Raw genomic sequence first — 23,212 nt, forward strand, 5'->3', positions numbered from 1 at the left:
CTCACTCCCATCTTCCAGCTTGCGCTACATTCAAGTAAATTACCAGATATATTACAGAAAATTTGCAGCACTCATCCAAACACTGTCACAAGCAACCCAACAAAACTCTGAACACTTTGCAGAGTCGGGGGCACTGACAAGGCAGGGCTGGAAAGCCAAGCTAACAAACCATGAAAATGTGTCTCCTGTACCTAGCAGGCACTTACAGATGTGTGGGCTGGAAAGAAAAACCAAAATCCTAGGGGGTAAGGGGGAGGAGGGCTGGGGGATGGAGGGTGGTGTTAAGGGAATAAAAGGGAAAAAAAGATACAGAGGTTTTCTTTTGGCTTGGTTTAATAAAGCTAGTAAAGAGATTTGTAAAGCTTTGGCAGGTCTACATGGTTTTTAACCTATTCTTGCCCACACGTGTGAAGAAGGCCTTTCAGAATGCTCAAAAGAAAATAATGAGCAAATGTCTAGTAAAGACTAGGTCAAGCATTTCTGGCTCACCTCTCTAACCCTTTCAGCACAAGCTAATCCTCCTTTGGCACTGAAATAAAGAAATACAAACAGAAATCCCTTCTGCGTTGGCCGCCTGCCTAAACTATAGTGTCTGTAAACTTTCATTGAAAACCCTGTTGGAGTGAAAATTAATTCACTGAAGACAATTCATTGCTCCAACAAGTGACTCTCTCATAACAAGACATACCTGACAGCTCAGCTTGATGACCTATGTCAGAGGAAAAGACACATGTATATACAACACATGGAAACACACACAGAAAATGGGGCATGCTGGGGTCCTGACTTGAAGTTTGCAAGAATACATCAAAGTATGAGACCCATGATAGGGGTGATATTATCCAGGGAAAACGTTACAGGAGAGAATTTATTTCAATTCCATCTTAAGTGCTCTCTAGTGCACACCAAAACCACCCCTCTCTCCAGCATTCTAGCACAATTATTTCCATGCCTCTGGGTAATTAGCACTGATATCTTAGAAACAGTGACAGAAATTAGCTGTGTGAAGGGATTAAAAGCCAGCACTGTGGGTTGGATCAGACCCTGGATCCCAAGATATTCTGAAGAGAGCACCACTACAACTTAAACAACAATTAGCAAGAAATACCTAAACACTGACACAAACAAAGAAACTGTAATGCAGAATGTACAGGCTGCCTGTTCTGACCATCAGAAAACAAAATAGGGTGAAAGCTAACTGACTGAAAAAGTATAAGTATCTGTTTATTTTAATCTAAAACATTACAGAAAAGAAAAGCTTGCTAGTTTAAATTGCTGTCACATTAAGTCATCTGGAAGACTATTCAAGATATCTAGGCTTCCCTGTCCCCCAGCTTAAATGCAATTGGTATCTCAAAACAATTTCAGAAATACTTTTGAATGAGCCAAAACTCACTAACAAGAAGGAAATCAAATGCTACAAAATCACCATGGCTAACCCAAATGGACTGAAGCAAAAGTCCCAGTTGGCAAACCACCAAATGCAATTTCTGACCATTTCCCAATAATTTCCCTTCCATACATCTTCAAGCTATTCAACTGTACTACCCATCAGATGAAATATCTGCATGGGTGAAAAGTGATTAGTGTCAGAGGAGTTCCTCTTTAGGGGCTGAAATACCCAGTGCACTTCAGAGAGGGGGAAAAAAAAGTAAAGGGTAGGACAAAAATAGAGTCAATCATATAGGGTGATGGATAATTTATTACAAGGAGTTTCTCCTGCTTCTCTGGGAGGACTGCAATGTCAACCTCAAGGATGAGAAAATCATCTCAAGGGACAGATCTTGACTGTTACTGGGATTACAAAGACAACAGCTTCCACAGAGGGAAAGCTGTCAGGTTACAGTAGGCAACCAAGGGACAACCAAAGGTATTTAAATTAGATGGTGAAAAACTTATTTTTCCTTCCATCCTTCTTACTTTTCCGCTCTTTTACTACCATAACTGCTGACATCAGTTACCATCTCACCCTTTCCCACTGTGCACTACAGTGGCAATACAGCAGGCAGACCTGCTAGTTGCACTGAAACTGAAATGGTGACCAGCAGACTGCTTTCCATTAAGTTTATATGTTTTTTCCCCCAGTCCTCTTCTCAATAAACAGTAATTTCGTGCATATTGCTTGTGTAAATGTGAAATATCCAGCCCCAGGTTACAACTAGTGACTGTTACAACTAGTGACTGTGACTGGGCCAAACTTTCTAAAGGGTTCAGCTCCTGTTCAGAGCTGTTAGGTGAACCAGTCCATCTTTAAAGGGTCTGGCAAAATCAAGTCTCACTGCTATTCCCCAACAAAGCTACTTTTGAAAATTACATGCCACATTCTCTTCAGTTGTCAAAACACAACTCAAACCAATGCTACCATTCTTCAACTAGAGTCAAGGTTGTACAAACTGTAATTGCCAAATCCCTCAAAACACTAAAGAGTCACACGTTTTGTCACTATAAGCACACAGGAAAAAAAGGTTGAGATTAATTGGATTATTCATCTATCAGCCTCATTAAGACAAAAACATCAAAAAAGCCTTAGAGACACTTCCTGAATGCACAGTAAAATTATGTGTGGGTCCATTCCACAGCCAACTGCATCCTTAACTACTCCTGTGTTTTCCTAAATCTGCTGAACCCATTTCTGAGTCTCCATAAACAGGGGACTAATACCAGGTGTATTATGCAATAGAAAAGAGCTAGAATTAATCTTAAAAGCATTAACAAAATATGGTAAGCAGTAGTGGTGAAAGCAGCCTGACCACAAAGAGCCAGAAAACTCGGGCTACAAAATCCACCTGAGATTCTGCCCTCTGTAAAGCAGGAGGTTATTTGAACTCGTGTTGATGCACCCTGACCAGTTTTAATTGCCTGTTTTCTTTCATCTACCAACTCCCTTGATATTCCTTATTCTTTTAAATCCACACACAGTCCTTCTACACCTCCCAGGTCAGGTATTTCAAAGCCTCCTCCCCGAGCAGTTTACCACACGCCAGAGCTGAGGCCGTGTGTTTCGGCAAAGAACACTGATGCAATGAGAAAGGTTATTTTACCCACGGCTCCTTGAGCATGTGAGGGAGCCTTCTTTTACTGGGAATGCTCTGTTGTCACCTTGGCTGCAATCCTCCATTAACGTGACACGGGAGACAGTGATAAGCTACAGCTCCCACTTCTCTTCAGCTTTTCTTCAGAGAATTAGGAGCTCCGCATCTTGATAAAATGACACAGAATATGTTGCTCGAGAATGAAAGCGATTTTCTAGCCTTTGATTGCTGAAAGCATGCTTGATAAATTGAATGGGAAGGCATAAAAAAAAAGTTGGGAGGTAGTTGAGAACAAGAGATGTTAACAATGAAGCTCTTATGTGAGGAGGATTCAGGTCATCAATTTTCCTTCAGTATGAATCAAATGCTGTTAGCAACATGGAATCGGCTCCACGATAAGACGCGCAGACACGCTTGAGAAATTTAATGCTTCGCCCCTCGTTGCAGAATTTACAGCATTTAATCGACCAAATGGAAAGGCAGAGGCTCTTATCAACTGGAAAGCAGGAGGCGTGACAGGAGAGCAGCCTGGGATAACGAATGCACAGTGAAGTCATAGGGATGCCTGCGAAGCCACTCCAGTGTCTCGGCGGTGCTGAGGTTCTCGGAGTTAATTAAATTACATCTCCCTCATGGGCACAATCTAATTTGGGATGTGATGGAAGTAAGGGTCAGCCTCCATTCTCTTCCATGCCCCAGAGGACACAGAGTATCACTGAGTTAGATGCCTGATGATCCACATCAAGGCTTGCATCCTTACCAGTGAGCGCTTCTGCCTTCACCCACAAGATTTCCTCCTCTTCTGACTCTGATCACCTCTCCAAGCTCCTTTCTAAAATACTTTCCTAGAAACCTCTCTCAGCCACGCTGTGGCCTTCCATCCTTGTAGCAGGGCTTGCTACATGCCTTGGTTCTCTCATTGCTCTCTAAATTTAGTTTGTTAGTACACAATTCAAATCAGGTAGCACTTGCAGCAATTCCCTAACCTCCAAAAAAAACCTTCCAAAACAACAAAACCAAACCATGCATCACTGTACAAGATGATCCATTTCTTCATCAGGCTTTCATGCACCTTTCTTCTCTCTCAAAGGTGCTTACAGTATCTTTTTTGGATCAAAATTTCTCCAAGAGGCAAAAGTACTTGTCAGACCAAAGAGCTATGCAACACACATGCAAGCCTTTATGTGCAGAAAAATCCCAACAATTAATTAAAATTAAGACACTGCTAATATAGACACTGTCATTCTTCCCCATTACCTTCTAAATGTTGGTAAAAAAGGATACCTTGTGAACTTTACAGATTACCCAATATGTTTCTTTGGCATCTATTGATGTAACCATGCATTTCAATACACAAGGTTGTCACAAACATCCAATTTTCTAGTATTTCTTCAGAAACAGAATTTTATTTACTGTTCACAAGTAATCTCTCCCATATAAATTAATACTAAAATAAAGCTATAGCACCCATTTCCACATCAAGCAGCATCTAAGCAGAAAATACAGCAGAAAAAGAAGCTATTGGCAGTAATAGTTTCAAACAGCTATCCAGGGGACTTCTGCCTGCTCACAACAGTGATTCAGCACACAAAAGGCATCTTCAGTAATCGGAAAGGAACCTGCTAGTACTTTTTTTTTTTAATTATGTTCATTGAGTCACAGTGTCTTTTGGCTTCTGGAGAGCCAGGAGGCAAATTTATTCCTCTACTATCTATGGTGCCAGTCCTCCCAACCCATTCTTCCCAGAATTTCTGCACTGACAAGCATTTCATTCTTTCTGTTGATCGAAACCACACATTAAAATGGCTTGCAGGGGAGGAACTGCCCTGTACTTACTTTATTCAATATTTGCCATATCAGAAGGGCAAAAGCCTTGTGTCTGGCATTGATAGAGGAAAGGGACAAGTTACAACTTCACACACAATGCAGCAGATTCCTGTCACTCTCAGCTTTCCTGTACATTCTGGGCTCAGTAACTCTCCTTCCACGAGGATGCCCAAACTCTTCTGCTGCCTTGATGAAGCCACTGGGCCCAGCCAAGGATCTCCCTGGCCCTGTGCTACTCTTGAGCAGCTGCTGTCAGTGCCACTGATGCCACTTGTGATCACTTAGTACAAAGTGATCATCTCTGGCATGGGAAGGATCCGTGACTCTTCCAAATGAACTCACTGGCTTGTGGAAAAGGGGCACTGGAGGAAAAATCTCTGGAAACGGTCTCTGTATTTCAAGACTAGAAACCCAGTCTTCCCTTGAGCCCTGTGGGAATTGCCCACAGGGCTGTGATCTCAAGGTGGCATTTATCTCCTGACAAGCTGAAAGAACAGTTTTCATCAAAGAATAGCATAATCAGGAAAACAATGATTAAAGAATAATTCTCATGCTGTATTCGCGCGTCAATCAATCCTCCAAAGTAAGGTATAGATCCAGACACACAAAGAGGTAATCAACTTTTTAATCATAAGAAGGCTTTTGAATGGCATTGCTTCTTGTTTCAGAAAACAGAATCTGCTGCATTCCTCAACTAAGACAAAATTTGTTTTCTACTGGTTTTTTTCTAAGAAAGCACACAAGAAAAAACTGTAGGAACATAAGAAATGCCAGAGGCTTTGGCCACACAACTCTGCTCCTGCTGCCCTGCTGAAATTCTCATTTGTTCAGTCACCCAGCGCAGGCAACTGAGGTATACAAGTACATAACAATGAATTACCCTTTCTGCAACTTAATTCTTGACCTGAGTAGGTCTCCAGTTTTCATTTTAGGGCGACAAAGAATGAGAATTATTCAATGACCCACACATTGCATGCTTCTGGGTGGAGCTGGGATGAGGAGTGGAGGGTGTGGGAAGCTGCCCTCCCTGCCCCGTTGAATTTGCAAATGGCACGTTTGCATGGGAGAGGGAATCAGAGATTTTGGCCATGCCACTGTCCCTCAGAACTGCTGCCTGTGTGCCTCCCAAACCTCAAACTAGCTCCACTTCACCATGCAAGAGAGCAATTTTGGGAGTCTATACACAAAAAAAGAAAAGAAAGTGGCTCAATTTTGAGTTCTCTGTAAGTGCCACAAAACACCTGTGAGGAAACTGCACACTGTACGATTTTCAAGACCAAAGTGACAAATTCCAGACCATATTATTGTGGGTGCCATAGAGGCAATTAAGCAATCACCCAGAGATAGAGATTATCAGAGAGTCCTGCTGTCAGCAGCAATCAAAGGCATCAAATACATCTGCAACAAACAGGAGCAGCAGAAGCAGAAAGATCAGTGACATCAATTGATTCCAAACAACCTACAGGAAAAGCAAATGCCATGGACAGGTAGGAAGAGATCTCTTTCTACACATAACAGATATATAAACCTTAAAAACCCCAGGTATGCTCACACTGAGAAAAGCAAATGCACAGAGCTGGCAAGGCTGCTGGTTAGGAGAAAAGAAACCTCTGCTATTTTCCCCAAGAGTGCCCAAAAGCTCTAAGACAATATCAAGATGCCAAAAAAAAAGCCCAAAAAAAAAAAAAAAAAAAAAGATAAAAAAATATGCATAATTTTATATATGGTGAAACAGGACAGAAGTAATCAGAGGAGAGGAGGCAAGAATTTTCTCTGAAGGCAAGTTTTACTATCATTGCCTGCCTCAGGACTACTGAGTCCTAAGCATTCCTTCAGCCTAATCTCCATAAAATAAGTATGACCTGCTGAACACTCAATTTTGAAAAAAAAGGTCTTGACAAAAATTAAAATTTATAGTAATAGCACGTATTTGCATATAGTATAAGTGGAAAAGTCATGGGCAAATAGCAAATGAGTACCTATGTGACCTGGTCTAACAAATCCAGAATAAATAATTCCTCCCATCCCTCTATAAATCCTTGGTCCAGTTTGTCCTTGCTGGACACATCAATAAAGCTTTATACCATCCTAACCAGAGGATCAGTTCTACCCTAGCCACCCATCTGAAAGCTTTTCTGGGGGGAAAACAGCTTTTTTCCCCTACCCTTATGTCCACACACACTCACACCCCCAATTATAACACCATTAAGTTCTTCTTTAGCTGTGAAGTTGGAACATTTACAAAGTTCCTGCAGTTTAGAGTAGAAAGCCTTCCCACACCTACAGCTTCAGCCTTCTTACAGGTATGAGTAATAAAACACAATCTGAGAAACAGCCATTCAGGATAAATTCTCTCCTGGAAAAGATGAAAAATTCATTCTCTCCCCAGAGCAAGCTGAAGCAGTCAGGAGCATTCATGTCTTTTTTGCTATCAACTCAATTAAGCACGCAGTAAGGATTGCAGGGTAAAATGTAGCATGTATTTGCATGCATGTAAAATGCAGACTCAAAGAGTCTTAAAATGCCCTTATAAATACAGCAAAAATAGACCAATAAAATATTTTGCAATGACTATTTATGTTTGTATAACAACTCATTATTTCAATTCTCTGCATCAGGGGTTTCTTGTTTCTTTCCTCTACCCCTTAAATAAATCTAAATAAATTATACATTTAAAAACAGGCTATGCATCTATAACAACAGAAACAAATTTCATTTAACATCCAGCTGTCAAAGCCAGCCCTTCTGTCACTCTTTATTCAAGTCTGTTCTACATAATTCATATCATCTTAATTATTTCCTTCTCTTTCTGGGTAGGATGGCACTTAAGGACGAGCCACTTCCAGCACAGTCATTTCCTTTGGAGATGATACGACTGCATGCCATGATCACTCGCAAAAAAAAAAAAAACCAAAAAAAACACCTACACTGATATTTTAAGGTCTCCAGGTGGGGAATGATGTATGTGCAGATGCTATCATGATGGGACCTCACCTAATCCACATACTACACAATAAAAATAGCAGTATATATACATAATTCTGAGTTTTAACACAGACATACCGTGCTATTAATAGCCTCCTTTTTTTCTACTTTAACTCCTGTATGAACAGATGTTGACAGAGTTCATGGGAAGCAGAAGACAAGAAGAGAGCATTAGCTCAAACCAGACTGGTATCTTTTATCTCTTTAATTTTTTTTTTAAATTAAATTCCCAAAATTAAAAACTACTAAGTCTCAGCCAAGGTCCTTGCTTTCCTCCACCACTCTGTGCCAACAGTCAATTAGCATGATTTACAAACAGACCTTTAATCACAAGTATACTAAAATATGTCTAAAGCAGTACAGGCATCATTTTAGAATATCCTATCCCATTTGCACAGGATAAATAATTAAATTGTTTTAAGCAGTCTAATCTGTTAATGACTGAGAGGCCTTAATTTCGGCTACTAAATTTCAAGAAGCTACTTTTGTCGATTCAATATAGTCAACAGCCATAAATCAACTTCCTCACTCTACATGACTAATGAATTTACTACATGATGGAGAAAGACAATTCCTCAAATTAACCAGGTTTCACTGTATAGTGCTCCTCATCCTCCCTACAGCCCAGCACATTTCTCTGCCCTCTCTGTGGCCTCCTGAAAGCTGCAGCAGGGGACTTGCAAACGTGATATTCTGGATCCTGCTAACATCTGCTTGCAGAGATGACCACCGTGATTCAGGAAATGTTCTGAGTTGAACTGAGCTACTAAATCTCAACAGCGCTTTGCATTACCCCAGACCCTCCAGAATCAGGTTCTCCATGCTCCAAAAGCACTGTTAGAAACATCATTGATCACACCCAGGCTCCAAACAAACCTGGGGTTGCTTCCAGTGCACTCAGCCCTGTACTTTTCACCCTGCTCTGCTGCTCGCGTTGCCTTGCACACCATCTCAGGTTACTCAGAGCCTCAGCAAAGCATGATCATTTGCTCTAAGCTGAGCTGAAATGGCAGCAAAAGTCTCCACACACAGGGCTGTTGCCACCTCAGAGCACAGCTCAAGGCCAGGAATACAAACACGGATTGATCTGCCAGCACTGGCAGAGCCACATGCACAGGCCAGCAAAAGCCAGGGGACTCACCTCATTAGGAGCTGGGAAGATTGAAGGGGCTGGACACAGCCACGGAACAAAAGCACTGGAAAACATTAACTTAATTCCACACCAGCTGACTGTGCAATATCAAAGAAATCCCAGCTATACGATGCTCCCCAGCAAAACACAGATTGCCTCTTCAGTGCCAAAAGAGGATTTTACCTACCCACCTGCTTGCCCACATAATGCTGGCAGTAGGAAGACACTGCCAATAGGAATCCCCTCCCTAGGGGTGCTGTCCCCATGGGAAGCACCTCCTGGTGCAGCCACACAAAGGCTGTTTGGAACACAGACACCTCCAAATCAGGGCATCCTGACTTCACTCCAGAGCAGTACAGGACCTACACCTCCATACAGCCTAATAACAGTCCCTGAAACCACATTTTAAAAAAAGGACATAAGGATTACTTAGAAATAAGCAATAATAGCACAGAGAGAACAGAGTGATCACCTGGGAGCAAAAGGATGCTGAGAAGTGCCTAAGAAGAAAGAAAAAGTCCAGCAGAAAGTAAAGCCAGGAGAAAATGAAAAGTATTAAAGCAAGAGTTACAGCTATCTCTGATGCCAAATAATGAGATGATAATAACATGATAATCAAATGAAAAGCCTGGGCAAGAAGGAAAAATTTAAGCAGCTGGAAGTCAAAAGCTAAATTCGTGGGCATGTTATGAAGCCAGCTCCCTTGGACCCCATTTGCCTACTGTGGTCTTACACACAGTGGGCAGAAGTGGGATATACAGTCACAGGGTGAGCTCATTGATCAGCAGTCATAAAAGCTTGGAAGTCATGACACCTGTATGGGATATTAAGGCAGCAATTTTTCAGCATTATATGTGACATAGAAGCATGGGCTTAACAGATATACAGGGCAGCATAACTTTCTTGCTTTCTTTTCAATTTTGAAGAAACCCAAATGACCAACATCTACATCATAATGCAATTTGGATTTGCTAGTCTGCTGCAATACCTTTGGGGTCTGGTGGGTGTTACCAGCTCCTGGTATCAGCTCTGAAGAGACTGTGTGTTGCTTCTGTTTCCTTCTTGATATCAAACCAGTTCTGTATTTGTGCAAGTGCAAGGCAAGAATTGTGCTGTTTTCTCCTTAAAAAAGTCTGTCATTTGCTATTTTTCTGTGCACATGTTGCTGTACTTTCTCATATGCACATCCTTCTCTACATATATGCAGTCACTCTAGATGTATATACAAACATGCCAAATGTTGCACATTAAAGAAAGGCATATTCTTAAAACATCATGCTGCATCCTGTATATTTTGCCAATAGCCATCTGGGAGAGGGAAGGAAGCACAGAGAAACACTTCATGTAACCAAACTAGACTTTGTACACTTCTCCAGAAAGAAAACGTTCTGGCTACTCTTTCTTTTGCAAGTTAACCATTTCTGCAATAGCTTTGCCCAGATAAAGACAACCAAGCTATGCCATACAGCAACCGACTCCAACAGGCCACCACCTTTATTTTCAGTGTATTTTTAAATGCCATAGAAGACAGGACAGGCACATTTTCATAACCCTTACAAAAGATATACCCCTGCAAATGTCAGTGTCCCTTTTTTTTTTAAATTTTCCTGTGTGGTCAATTTATATTTGTATTTTGCTCTAGTTAAGCCCTCCCATGGACCACCAACACCTGATGATGGCTCCTCTCACAGAACAGGGATTTCAAAATTACCCAATGTTTACTTCAGGGCCTCATATTCACAGCTAAAGCCCTTCAGCCATTCCTGTAGCCAATGCTAAACACAACTTTAAATTAGCACCACAGGCACTGCAGTTTTGTTTATCTTCTTACTGAGCAACACTGCACTGTGACCAATCTGTCCTACAGATTTCCTCCTTCCTGTAATGCCCCTAATAAAATTTGTGATATTCAAAAAGTGGTATGCTCTTGGATTTCACATTCCTCTTTCACAGCTGCATTATTCCTGCTGAAACAGTGGAATGAAATTATGCATGGAAACTCTGCTGAGAGTTTTCCTCTTCATGGAAGAAGAAAAAATGCATGACACGCTCAGAATTCAAATCAGAACCAGAAGGGCCCCGATTCCATGTACATGTTATCAATATGGTGCACATTTGGAAATCACACAGTATTTGCCAAACTTGAGGGTGTCCCCCTGGGAGGAAGGGGTTTAATATGTAACCTTGGGTTAAAAGAGGTTACACAATCAGGACTTCCCCTACTAACAGCGAAGAAAGTAAATTCATGGTGGAGATACTCTGCTGCTGAAATGCAAGCAAACACTGGAAGAAACTAACATGATTAAAATACATGAATTAATTATTTTATGCAGAAGAGCCCCAAAACACAGATTTGGCAGGTATACTCTTCAAACTCACTTATTTATTCATTAATTTTAGCGGCCCTGCTGTACTTTGTGAATTATTCTCCATAATTCAAGCAGACATGTAAGAGAGTTCCCACATATTTTAATACATATTCTGGAGTCTCAAAAAAAAAAAAAAAAAAAATTGAACTATGCATCCATTTCCATGGGTGCATATTTGTGTACATCTCCGAAGATGACAGCTGAAAAAGGGAATATTGGGCTTTAATCTCTTATTATGCTGTTTTCCCCCTCCCCTCTTAGTGCATTAATTTGGCAGTAAAGGTTTCTGCTCTCAGCAAAGTCTGAGACAACAAAGCTTCTCGGAGCCCTGATTTTTGGCACCACCTCACTCCTACTTTATGCTTGAGGCTACTTCCCCTCTGACTGATTCTTAATTTGAATAAGCTTTCACTGAAGACTGTATCAGAACTGCAGCAAGTTAATCTTATTAAACCATATGAGTTTAAAAACTCATAGCTTGATGTCAGGCAGGCTGTTTCCAAATTGGTATACTTAAGATCCAAATTAGATCATGAGCAAAATATTAAAAGGCACTAGAGCCATTTAAGAGTGAACTTCCATTTTGAAAAGAAATTTCTGGACATTGAGACCTCAGGACTCATGCCAGTTCAGTGGGAGTCAGGCTTCTGGCTGCAATGAGTGCTTTTAAGTGCTTTTAAACCTTTCAAATTTAAGCTATGGAGAAGGGAATAAAGGAATTTATTTCATCTATTGTCAGTACAAGCACAAATACCTGGGTCATTCTGAAGGATTCTACACCTGTATAAGAAGGTTTCTACACCAAACCAACGTTTCCTGATAAAAAACATCTTTGGGGCACACTGTGTCAGCTGGCATTGAATCTAGCTGATGCAACAAAGTGCCTTTTAAGCACTATACAACAAAACCTCCATCCTCTTTCTCTCCCTTTACTCTATTTTATGGAGTACTTTTGGTTTTTAAGTGTTTACAACTTCAGTATCCCTTCAGCCACCTCTGGGCATAGAAAGCTTCCCTCCCACAATCAATAGACACAGGGGAAGCAGTGATTATGATGCTTGGCTCACCAACCCATGTGGTTTGCAGCAGAGTAGGTGGTGGGTGAGCTGCCCTTGACTTCCAGTGATTTGGTGAGGTGAACCACTGGGTGCTTTTACCACCTGGATGCCATCCAGGCCACAAAAATGAGGAGAGACCTCTCTCTCTGAGCAGAGATTTCCTGGAAGGCTTGTACCTCCACACTGACTTGAGGCAGCTCCTGTCACATGCACGGCTACACAGGCTCCAAAGAGCTCTCTGGACTGCAGCCCACCACAACAGGCACTGCCCTGCATTGTCTGGTGCCTGCCTTTAACTCTTTCCATCTAGCTCCAAGTGCACCTAATCAAACAAAATTGATTTTCCAGAACTCCAGCTAATCCACTGCATTGAAGGTGACCTATACTCTTTGTGTGTTTGCGTCATTAAGGGGTTCGGTGTCTTTTTAAGGTGTCTTGGATATTAGCCTGTGCTCAGCTCTCAGCAGCTTTGCAAATAATTAAAAAGGGTGTTGAGGTGCACTTCTGACACTGGCAGGCTTGGGTTTTTTAAAAGATGTCTTCTTTGCTCCCTGAAATATCAATAATGACAATGACTCATCTGCATTTGTACGTGAAATTTTCCATGACCCATGGGAAAATCACTTGGGATACCAACTTGAGCACACTTCCAGTCCACCAGCGTCTGTGACAAGGTTATGGGGCTCCACTATATGTGACTAAGACCCTGAATGCCTGTAACAAGCACTATCCTTTTTCCAGAACTAGCCTTGCTCCCTCCTGCCACAGACATCTTTTATGAAAAATTCTTTCCTTAGGATTTTTCCTCCTGAGAAGCTGAGAGGCCTCAGGAACAAAATGTAAACAATGATTATCTGCTGCTGTGGAATGCAGCAGGTGGATCTGTGATTGGTCTCATGTGGTTGTTTCTAATTAATGACCAATCACAGTGAGCTGGCTTGGACAGAGAGTCCGAGCCACAAGCCTTTGTTATCATTCTTTCCTATTCTATTCTTAGCTAGCCTTCTGATGAAATCCTTTCTTCTATTCTTTTAGTATAGTTTTAATATAATATATATCATAAAATAATAAATTAAACCTTCTGAAACATGGAGTCAGATCCTCATCTCTTCTCTCATCCTAAGACCCCTGTGAACACCATCACACTCTCCAACCTAATGGACACTGATATTTTACTCCACATATTTGCTAGTATCCAGGACCAGACTTTCCTTTTCCATCAGTACTAGCTGGCACCACTGTAATCGTTTAAGTGGAACAATCTGTTCCAAGCAACCAAGAGAACTAATAATTTATTAGGAGCAGAGCAGGCCTTTTAGGGAAGGATGCAATTGTATTTGTGTGGGTGTAATACTCGAGTTAAAAGGGACATTCTGTGTAATTCAAAGCCACTTGGGAAAAGGAAGAGCGGAAGCAGGCTTTACAGAGAGAAATGACCTCAAACTCTCAAATTCATCACACTTTTTTCTCCCTCTTCTGTCCTTTTGGGTTTGCTTAAAAATGAAGGGTATTCAGGGAGAACAACAAGAACCTTCACACACTTGTAACAAAAATCCATACCAGCTCCCACAAGAAGAAATATTTGAAAGATCATCACGTTCTCCCCTGGAGAACAGAAAGGTTAGAAGCCATATGACAAATGAATACAAGCTAAAGAACAGAAATGGCAAAGGTAGCTTGGATGCCTCTGTCTCCACAATGAGGAAGGATGGCAAAGAAATTAAGACCTAACATTAATTTTTGACACAGGAAGCTATTATCCTGCTGGACTTAGAGCTCCTGCAAGTCACCATGACCAGGGACTTAACGAAACTCAGAAAGGATTTGACCATTTATACAGACAGCAAAAATACAAAATTACTATTATGGCTGAAAATCTAAAAGGATACAAAAAATCTTGGTCATTGGAGTGAAAGGCAATCTCTAACTACGAGGGATCAAGAACAAAAAAAGCATAGGAGTGGCAGAAATAGTCCCTGCCCACTATGGGATGCCACATCCTGCCCTGAGGGAGGCAGGACAGCAGGCACAGGGGCAAACCAGTGACGGCATGGGGACACTCTATTCCCATTCTGGCATCTTTCCTTCTGGCCAGCTCAAAATCCTTCCTCCTTCTCTTGCATTAGTTTTATAGTTGTCTATTGTTGTCTTGCCCGTAACTCAGTCTTCCATTCCTCACAGTGGCTCTGTGATAAAGTTTTTCCCTTCCTTGTCACCAGCCCTACTCTGGGTAAAAGCATGTAATATACTGCCTACCACCAGCTGCAACTCTCGGTAACAGACTGAATGCTGAGGCCATAATTCTGTCTGGAGACTCCACTACTGCCCATAAACCACTCCCTGTCTCCCAGTTTACGATGTCAGCAGGACTCAAGCTGAATTAAGGCTTCTACTCAATATAACTGACACCAATGTATTATCTTATACATAATGCATAGAAGATGGCTCTAATCAAATTCCATATCCTGCCCTTTCTTTACATCACAAATGTGGCCTGGCATTTCTTATGCACTCCACTTACTGATACATAAAATCCTTCTCTTGAATTACAATGGGCAGCAAAACCTGTTCTTGGGTCACCGCTTCCAGTAACTGTCATTCCTTCCCTCTTTTTCCCAAAGAGGTTGAAATAAACTTCAGTTTATCCCTCTAACAAAACTCACACCTAAATTTAGGGACCACATTGAACTGATCATCCAGGAACACTGCCTGCATCAGTCCATATTTTTGATGCTGGCAAGCAAATGGTTTGTGTCTAATGGGCATCTTTTGCCTGTTTGCATTTGGTATCAGCAGAGTGATCACACATAATGCACAGCCAAGCTGTGGATGCCAAACTGCAAGCCTGCAAAGGTGAGCGAGGTCTGCAGGGAGCACTTCCAGCCCTGCAGAGAAGCACAGAAATCCCAGGCACACATGCAGAGGGTGTGGTATAAGCCAGTGCTGGTTATACATGCCTTGGAACGGAATATGGAGCTCGAGCTCCAAAGATTCCACAAACGATGCAGTCAAAAGTGTGCTGAATGAAAGCTTTGAAATGTCCTAGAGAATAGACAATCCCCTGTGTATAAACCCAATTTCGACCTCAGGCACAGACTAACTGAGCTCTTTTGTACATGAAGAAAGAAAGAAGCAAAAGAAAGTGATATGGATGCATTACTTCAAAGCCATCTTACCTCACAGCCCTTCAGACATCATTCCTAACCAGAAAACCAACCAGAGAAGGAGTGTGCATACATCATTCTCATCAAAAGAAACTTTTGCTTTGTTATCTTAAGATAATATAAGTCCACTCAGCCTGAACAAACCTTACAGACTATCTTGCAATGCTTTGCACAGATTTAAGCCTTGTGACAAGAAGACTAAGCACCTGAAGGCCAATTCCTGTGACAGCCTAACATGACTGCCACATTTGGGTGGATGGAAGATGCAGGAAGACTGAGCAAAAGCATCTTTAATGTTTATCGCTTCAGCTACTTAGGTAATGGACAGGAGGTGCCACAGGAAGCATGCAGATGTCACCATGTTTTCTGAAAAATCCCTTCCCCAGGATTTCTTCTCCTGGGAAGCTGAGAAGCCTCAGAGAAAAAAGAAAATAATATTATCTCATTTGCTTGTCCCTGTTTTGCTGCTTTGGAATGTGGTTGGAGATTGTTTATCCAACAGGTGAATTGCTTTTATTTAATGACCAATCACTGTCTAGCTGTGTCCAGACTCTGGAAGAGGTCATGCATTCTTAATTAGTATCTTGTTAAGCCTTCTGTAAATATCCTTTCTCTATTCTTTAGTATAGCACAGTAGAGTATAGTGTTCTTTAATACAATATAATATCATAAAATAATAAATTATCCTTCTAACAACATAGAGTCAGATTCATAATTTTCTTCCTGCCACGGGGGACCCTGAAATACCACATGCAGATGCCTGGCTCTAAACCTTGCTCTTTGGGCACTTTGGATAATGACTGCATAGTACAAAACCTGTTTCAGCCAAAGCAGAGAACAACACCCAAGAGCCCAAAGCTGCATCTTCCCTGAGCACCCTTCTTATAGATCCAGGACTCTGCTACCAGCAACACATCCATCCTTGCCCAACCCTTCCTCCCACGTTAACAATTGAGCTGATGCTCCCAACAAGCCTCAAACACTCAGAAGAAAAACAGATGACAGGAGTGTTTCACAGAGGTCTTCTCCCACTGGAAAAAGCTACGTGTGAAAGGCTGCCAAGGGCTGGCTGGTTCCTTCCCTCTGACAGGCTGGAGGTGGCCACTTTCACACTAGTTAAGTAATAAACCTGGATTTCTCCTGCATGGTTTTCAGCACATCATGTGCTCAGAGATTCTGAGGCCACTTCAAGATATGATTTACCCAAGAGATTATCCTGTGTCTTCTCTCTCTCACTTAAGGCCAGGACTGGGGGGAAACTGGAAAGAAACAAAATTAAATAGCTGGAAAAACTGAAACTTGGAGAACAGCAAAGATTAATTTCTCCAGCATGCCCACATCAAGGAGGCCTTTCGCTTTGGCCACAGGAGCTGCTGGTTGCACATTGCTTTTTCAGTTCCAGTTTGGATTTTCCCAAATAGCAATGTGCTGGAGTCACATGCTAACAGCAACCAAAACCCAAGAGCCACACCACAATACAACCATCTATTTATTTATTTATTGTAAGTGTGGTGTTTTATAGCTGGCCACAGCTACCAACTGGTACCCAGGGAGGCCTAAAGCACTATTTTTGATCCACAAAGCCTTCCATGGTTTGGAACCTAATTACCTTCAGAAGCTACTGCCTCTTCCTCATCTGTTACCATGGAAGCTGCAACGATCTGAGAGGTTTGAGCTGGCAAACCCTGATTTCCTAGGGTACCAGGGCAATTCCAAGGGGCTGTCACTTAAGAATTTACTCTGACATCATTTTCAGGAAAGGAAGAGGCAGGATAAATTAAGACTGTGTAGGCTGGGAAGTAGCAACCTATTTTAGAGTGATTCTACAGCCGAGTGCACAAAACCCCACTAGGACTTACTGTTGTTGTTTAGCTACTTTTGATTTTTTTTTTCCTGTCTTAGTAATATAGTATGGACCCTTGTCCCAGAGTCAAGGTTCAGGTGAAATTAACAGAATTCCCTTCATTTTAAAATCTTTCCACATGGTAAGAAAATAGATGATTTAACCAAGAGGCTTGTTTTCTAACCTTTAAAATCAGAACCCACGGAGCATGAGTTTCACTATTCCCACTGATTTCTGTTGGTTACAAAAAGTGTTTAACTGAAACATTAGTATTTTTCCATATTGATGCTTTTCACGTGGAGATCTCAAAGCGCCAGACTCAGGCTTCCCAGAAAGCCTAGCTTCCCGTTGCAGCATCTCAGTCCTTCAGAAATGTACTTCTCATGCCATCTGTGTGGTAACAAATTTAGAAAAATGAGTAGTATCTTGGCAGTCTTAGCCAAATGTGCTCAGGATGCAGAGGAGGGTGGTGGGGGGTTCCTACCAAATAGGGCATTCAATATCTGAGTCAGAGGTAATGACAGCATCTAAGCAGGGGGCTGTTTTCTAAGAAATATGCCATTAATTTCGTAGAGCCTGACACAACTGTGCTGCAGTTCAGCTGAAGCCATCCCCTTGAGTCCTGCTGATGGCCTTGGCAGTACAGAGCCTCCAGGTCTGCAGCTCTCCTGTCCTCTGCACCTTCCCACTGCAACGAGCTACTTGATACACATAACTCTACAAGAACATCCCAAACTAGTCTGTTCAAAACCAGCAGCCATTTTATGAATGACCAATGTGAATGATCGTATCTGTAAAACACAGGTAATCCTGCCTCTTTATTTCCCAATGCAAGTGCAGATCACTGACATTTGCGAAGTGTCTTGAAAATCACAGGAGATGATAACATCAATAACAGCACGCCATGAGATGCAATATTATTACAATAATAATGGCACTCATTTCAGACTCCTGCATTTTTCAGGTCATCAACCAAAAACATTAGCAAAATAGCCCTTCAGGAGATGAAAAATCTTTGCAGTGTAATGCAAGCTGCTTCATTCAATTTATTTATTCTCCCCTACACTGTGCAAAGTGCCTGCTACCATCCCTCCAACTACCAAGAGAATTGTGAGCGCCCTTCTCACATAAAAGGATTAGGCCTTTGGATGAAACAGAAGGGAAATCTAAGAGCAGCTGACCACAGTCTTACATTCCTGCAGTCTTGTACTTTTTCTAATTTTTTTTTTCCCCTTTAAGTCTTGACCTGCAATCCTCATCAATGATGTCAACACCGAAACCACAGGGACAAGCCATGCAGATCAGACTGAAACCTAAAGGAAATTAGCTCAGCTAAGCTACTGCAGGCCCAGCAGGACATCTAGTAGCTCCCAGCTGTGCCTCCCTTCAGGGAAAAAGCGAGGAGATAGCTGAGCAGCTTTCAGCAGCCCTCATCCCCAAGGCAGAAGTGGTAAGAGCAGCATACAAGAGGTCTGCATGGCTCTGCTGTGGCAAAAGGCAAACGCTGCCTACTTTGCAAACTGAGCTCTCTGGTTGTTGAGAGACATGAGAGTTCCCCAGCAAGAGCCTTCCACATCTTCTAGGGCAGAAAGAATTTTGCTTTGATCTTGAGAAAAACTGCTGAGACCTGTGAACATTTCTCCCGTCTCTTCTGCTCTGCCTGCTGGTTTTGTCATTTTGCCTGGTTATTCCATCCCTCCTTTCCTTCCTCCAGAATAAGAGAAGCAGATGATGGTAGGAGTAGACAAGGATCCAAAAAGCAAAAGGAAAGCCTTGCTCTTGCCTTTAGAGCACAAAATCAAAGTGCTCTATGTATGTGCACCTACATGTCAGGTACTTCCTACTGTTCCTACTGGGACTTCCCTCTCTCCAACCTTTTCAGCATTTGAGGTTAAAGTCTATTGAAAGAATGTTCCAAACTTCAAAGTTAAATGCAAAGGTGGTACTGACAGCACAAAGTTCTGTGAACACACATGCAAAAACCTGATCCCCTCTTCTTCCTTCCCTTGCTTTCAACCCAAGATGCTTCCTTGGTGGGAAGCATCACCAGGAAATTCAAAAAACCACACCAAAAGCTATTTTTCCCCCTTTTTCCTTTAGGGTGCTTTTAATATACTAAACTGTGTTAACACTAAAAAAACAAAGGCAACTCTTACAGGAATAGGAGGCCACTTTTCCCCATTGCTCACAGAGAACCCTGGCTGTTGGAATGGATGATATGTTAATTTCGTGGCACAGTCACTGAAGAGAGGGCATAGAAGTCTCCCATGGCACAGTGCACACAATTTACAATGGGCAGGGTTAACATTTAATTAGTTGTTACAGGCCTTGCAAAGATGTTTCTCCAAAGCAAACATGCTAAGAAATAACTTTTTATCTAATCACATCAGAAAAACTTCAGTTCATAAAGCACACTTTCTGAGCTGCTATGGACAACAGCTTCTCGGATTTTTGAAGGAAGAGCTGGCAAAATTTAAAAAAATAAATAAAAAAGAAAAATCTAAAATAGGACTCAGAGATTTAATGTCCTATAAAATAGCTCCCTACAAGCTCTTTAAATGTCTTTTACTTCAAGCAATACTCCCAAGATTGTAGAGAGTTTCAGGGCAGTACTTGCAGCAAGAACTCCTTGTGTTCCCTCTGCTTAAGGGGGCTCCACAAACACACCGTAAGATTTATGCCTTTCCTTTTCAAAATAACCTCATGTAGTCGTCCGCAAAAATTAATTTATATAAGCATACAGAAGAAAGGAACATGTTAGCTCAGGCTGTTGGGATTTTGGTGGTTTTTTTCAGGCTTTTTTTTGGTGGGGGTGGGCTGGGGGAGCAGCCACTAATATCTACCATAAATCTGCTCACTCACAGCCTCAGCTCACACAGTAACACCACCTCTGTCTCACACACACTTTGCTTCCCATCTTTCCCTCTCTCCCTGCCTACAGCCATGCCAGAATGAGTCTGAGTTGGCTGTGCAGTGTTGCTGATTAAAATTTGCCAGTAGTGAGACAACTGACTATAGAGCCTACAAGGGGACTGTGTATTTATGAATGCAATAATTAATCAATGCATAATAAGCACACACTGCAGATACCACTCTTCTTTCCATGCACAGACAGCTTCAATCACCAAGCAGGTTTCACTGTCACGACAATCCTCAGTTCCCAGCAGCTGCTCCCCCACCCTGCAGCATTAGCAAAGACAATCTCACTGTGTCAGAGCCTGCATTCATCTGCAAACCCACCCAAATACTGCTAGATTGATTAATTTTGAAGGTAGAGGTTTTCAGAAGAAAATGCCATAGTTAGTGCCACAACTACTAGACTGTCACAATTTTCCTTTTAAACTACTTTTTTCAGAGGCTCAGCTGTAAAGTGTGCTCAGAGCTGTGAGCTGACAGACTGGTTTGCATCTTAAGAACATATTTCATTTTAATGGCTTTATTTTTAAATTGTTTCAACTCTCTGAATTAATGGAGACTTAAAAAAAGAAATGAGACTGACAAAAATGCAAAGTAGAATATTTTATTCTTTTTTACCTGTCTTTTAACGCCAGAATTATATTTATTTTCAAGAAACTCAATAGTACCCAATAATAGGACTGCACATCTTTTCCCCCCTTCAGTGTCCATCCCCTTCAGCACCACTTTCTGCTGCTCACATGGAAGAACAGAGATTTTCTGCCACAGAAATGAGCTTCCCTGCTAACTCTGCTAAGTCATTTGAGCCTGCAGTGATGATACCTGCAGGTGAGTAATCACCAGAAGTTTTCATTGCAGTGCCACGGACACAGAAGACAATTGTGTGCCCTCCCTGACCCAAGGGCCAATGTTTATTGCAGATTTGCTACATGTAGGGACTGACCAGAAGGTTGGAGAGCTCTGCATTTGGCTCGGGAGCTGTGGCCTAGAGGACACTAATAAATATATATATAAAAAAAATTAATACTTTGTACTCTGTAACAGGCCACAAAGGGGATGACATGGCTTTATTCTGCCAATATGCAGAGGATTAAGGGCTTCTGCTTGAAGCCACTAACAACCTGAACAGGAGAATTACAGTAATTCCACTAAAACCACACAGAATCCAAGGCACTGGCTGATGGCACGATGTTACCCTTCCCACTTCTCTCAAAAATGCAGCTGGCACAAACCCTATAAACAGGAATTCAACCAGCTACCCAAGGAGGTCCAACTTAAAGAATGGTCTTAGAGGAGCCACATGCAGCAGTGGGGACATTTGTCACAAGACTCCTCAACATTTTGAGACCTAAATACTCAACATGGGGCAGTTTCTACAAGGAAGTCAAATATAGCAGTTAGCATGTGAAACACAGCTGAAACTCATGTTGCTTTACAGCAGTCCATTTTAGTGCAAAGCATTTCACAGCAAACAGCAGCAAGATGCTCCATTAAAACCCTGCACTGCTTTAAGCCATGAGGTCACTGTTAGCACCCAAACACATGTTGTCATGACATCAATTAGCAACACTTTGCCTATGCCATTGCCATTATTAATACCTTGAAATACTAATCTCTATTACTAATTAACAGTCAAATGCACTAAATAATTTTTCATGCATTAGGAATGTATTACTGAATTCAATTACACGTCAAGAGCTGTGACTTATGAATCCTTCCCACAACACCATTTGTGCCAGCAAATAGCCTTAAAAATTCAGCAACATTTAAAAGGTTTTTCATAAACAAGATACCTCTACATTGGAATAAGCTGTTAGACCCTGGCTGTGCAAGAAAGACAGGAGTCTGTCTGTATGTCTGACTGTATCTCAGTTACCACTTCCAAATGCAGCACCCACACTTAACAGCTACAGTCATTATACAGAAATTCAGCAATTCATCAATGAGAATACCAATGTTTGACTAGAAATTCAGATTTCCCTTAAAACAAAACCTGGCAAACACAAGGAAGAATGCAGATGCCTCTTTGTGTCTTCAAAACTGTAAATGTTATTCTGAACAAAAAATATTGATCGTTTCAAGGAGATTACTGGCCTTCTGTTTGAACACAGCACAAAAACTAGTGAATATGCATTTTGAGAAAGATTTCACTTCTACATTCATTAAGAGCCTTGATATTTAGGTATTTCAGAGGGAAAACTGGGACACAGAGAATCAGGATGACTGATGAGCAATACTTACAGGAAATGTTATTTATATTGTGTGATGCTAAACCAACTCGGTTAAACCCACACTTTAGCAACAACAGCTGTAATTCTGTGCACACACATCCACACTAAGCACCTGCATTTCCTCATGCACACACACGCACAAACTGGTGTGTACACTCCGGATTAAAAAAATCAACAGTCAGCAAACAAAGAATATTAAGCACCATACCTTTGAGTCATAATCTTATAGGCATCTGGCAGATAACAGCGGATATTCTCCATCTGAGCAGGATCAGAGTCGCAGATTTTATCGTCGGTCCTGCCATAGTTGGCACTTTCGATCATGATCACATCTGTTCCCGGGCAGCGCAGCTCGATGGGGTAACTCTCGCAGGACAGCTCCCTTCGGACCACAGCCATGGGCACTGGGGCACGGCTGAAAGCTGCAAGGATTAACACACAAACACAGTCAGCACCGGCTCTCCACGCTCAGGCTAAAATTAAAAGCGGAATCACGTTCAGCAGAAGGCTTTACCCATATGCTGTGCTGAGATAGTTTCGGTACCGTTCAGACAAGAGCTGCAGGAACGGGGTCTGATCGCTGGCTTGCTGGCTGCCCAGAGAAATCACTCCTCCACTCAGTGACTTGATTTTCTCATTTTAAAAACAAGCTATA

At 41.8% G+C, this 23,212-nt stretch overlaps 1 protein-coding gene across 1 annotated transcript in view; it reads right to left on the reverse strand.

The window, feature by feature from the left end:
- ADGRL3 (adhesion G protein-coupled receptor L3) overlaps positions 1-23,212 on the reverse strand; it is a 482,163-nt gene that overhangs the window by 231,127 nt on the left and 227,824 nt on the right. Inside the window, exon 4 of the mRNA XM_058804039.1 lies at positions 22,766-22,979. Coding sequence (XP_058660022.1) covers positions 22,766-22,979 — 214 coding nt within the window. The remainder of the gene's footprint in view (positions 1-22,765; positions 22,980-23,212) is intronic.

The sequence above is a fragment of the Ammospiza caudacuta genome, chromosome 4 (assembly GCF_027887145.1).
Source record: "Ammospiza caudacuta isolate bAmmCau1 chromosome 4, bAmmCau1.pri, whole genome shotgun sequence".
Taxonomy (NCBI): Eukaryota; Metazoa; Chordata; class Aves; order Passeriformes; family Passerellidae; genus Ammospiza; species Ammospiza caudacuta.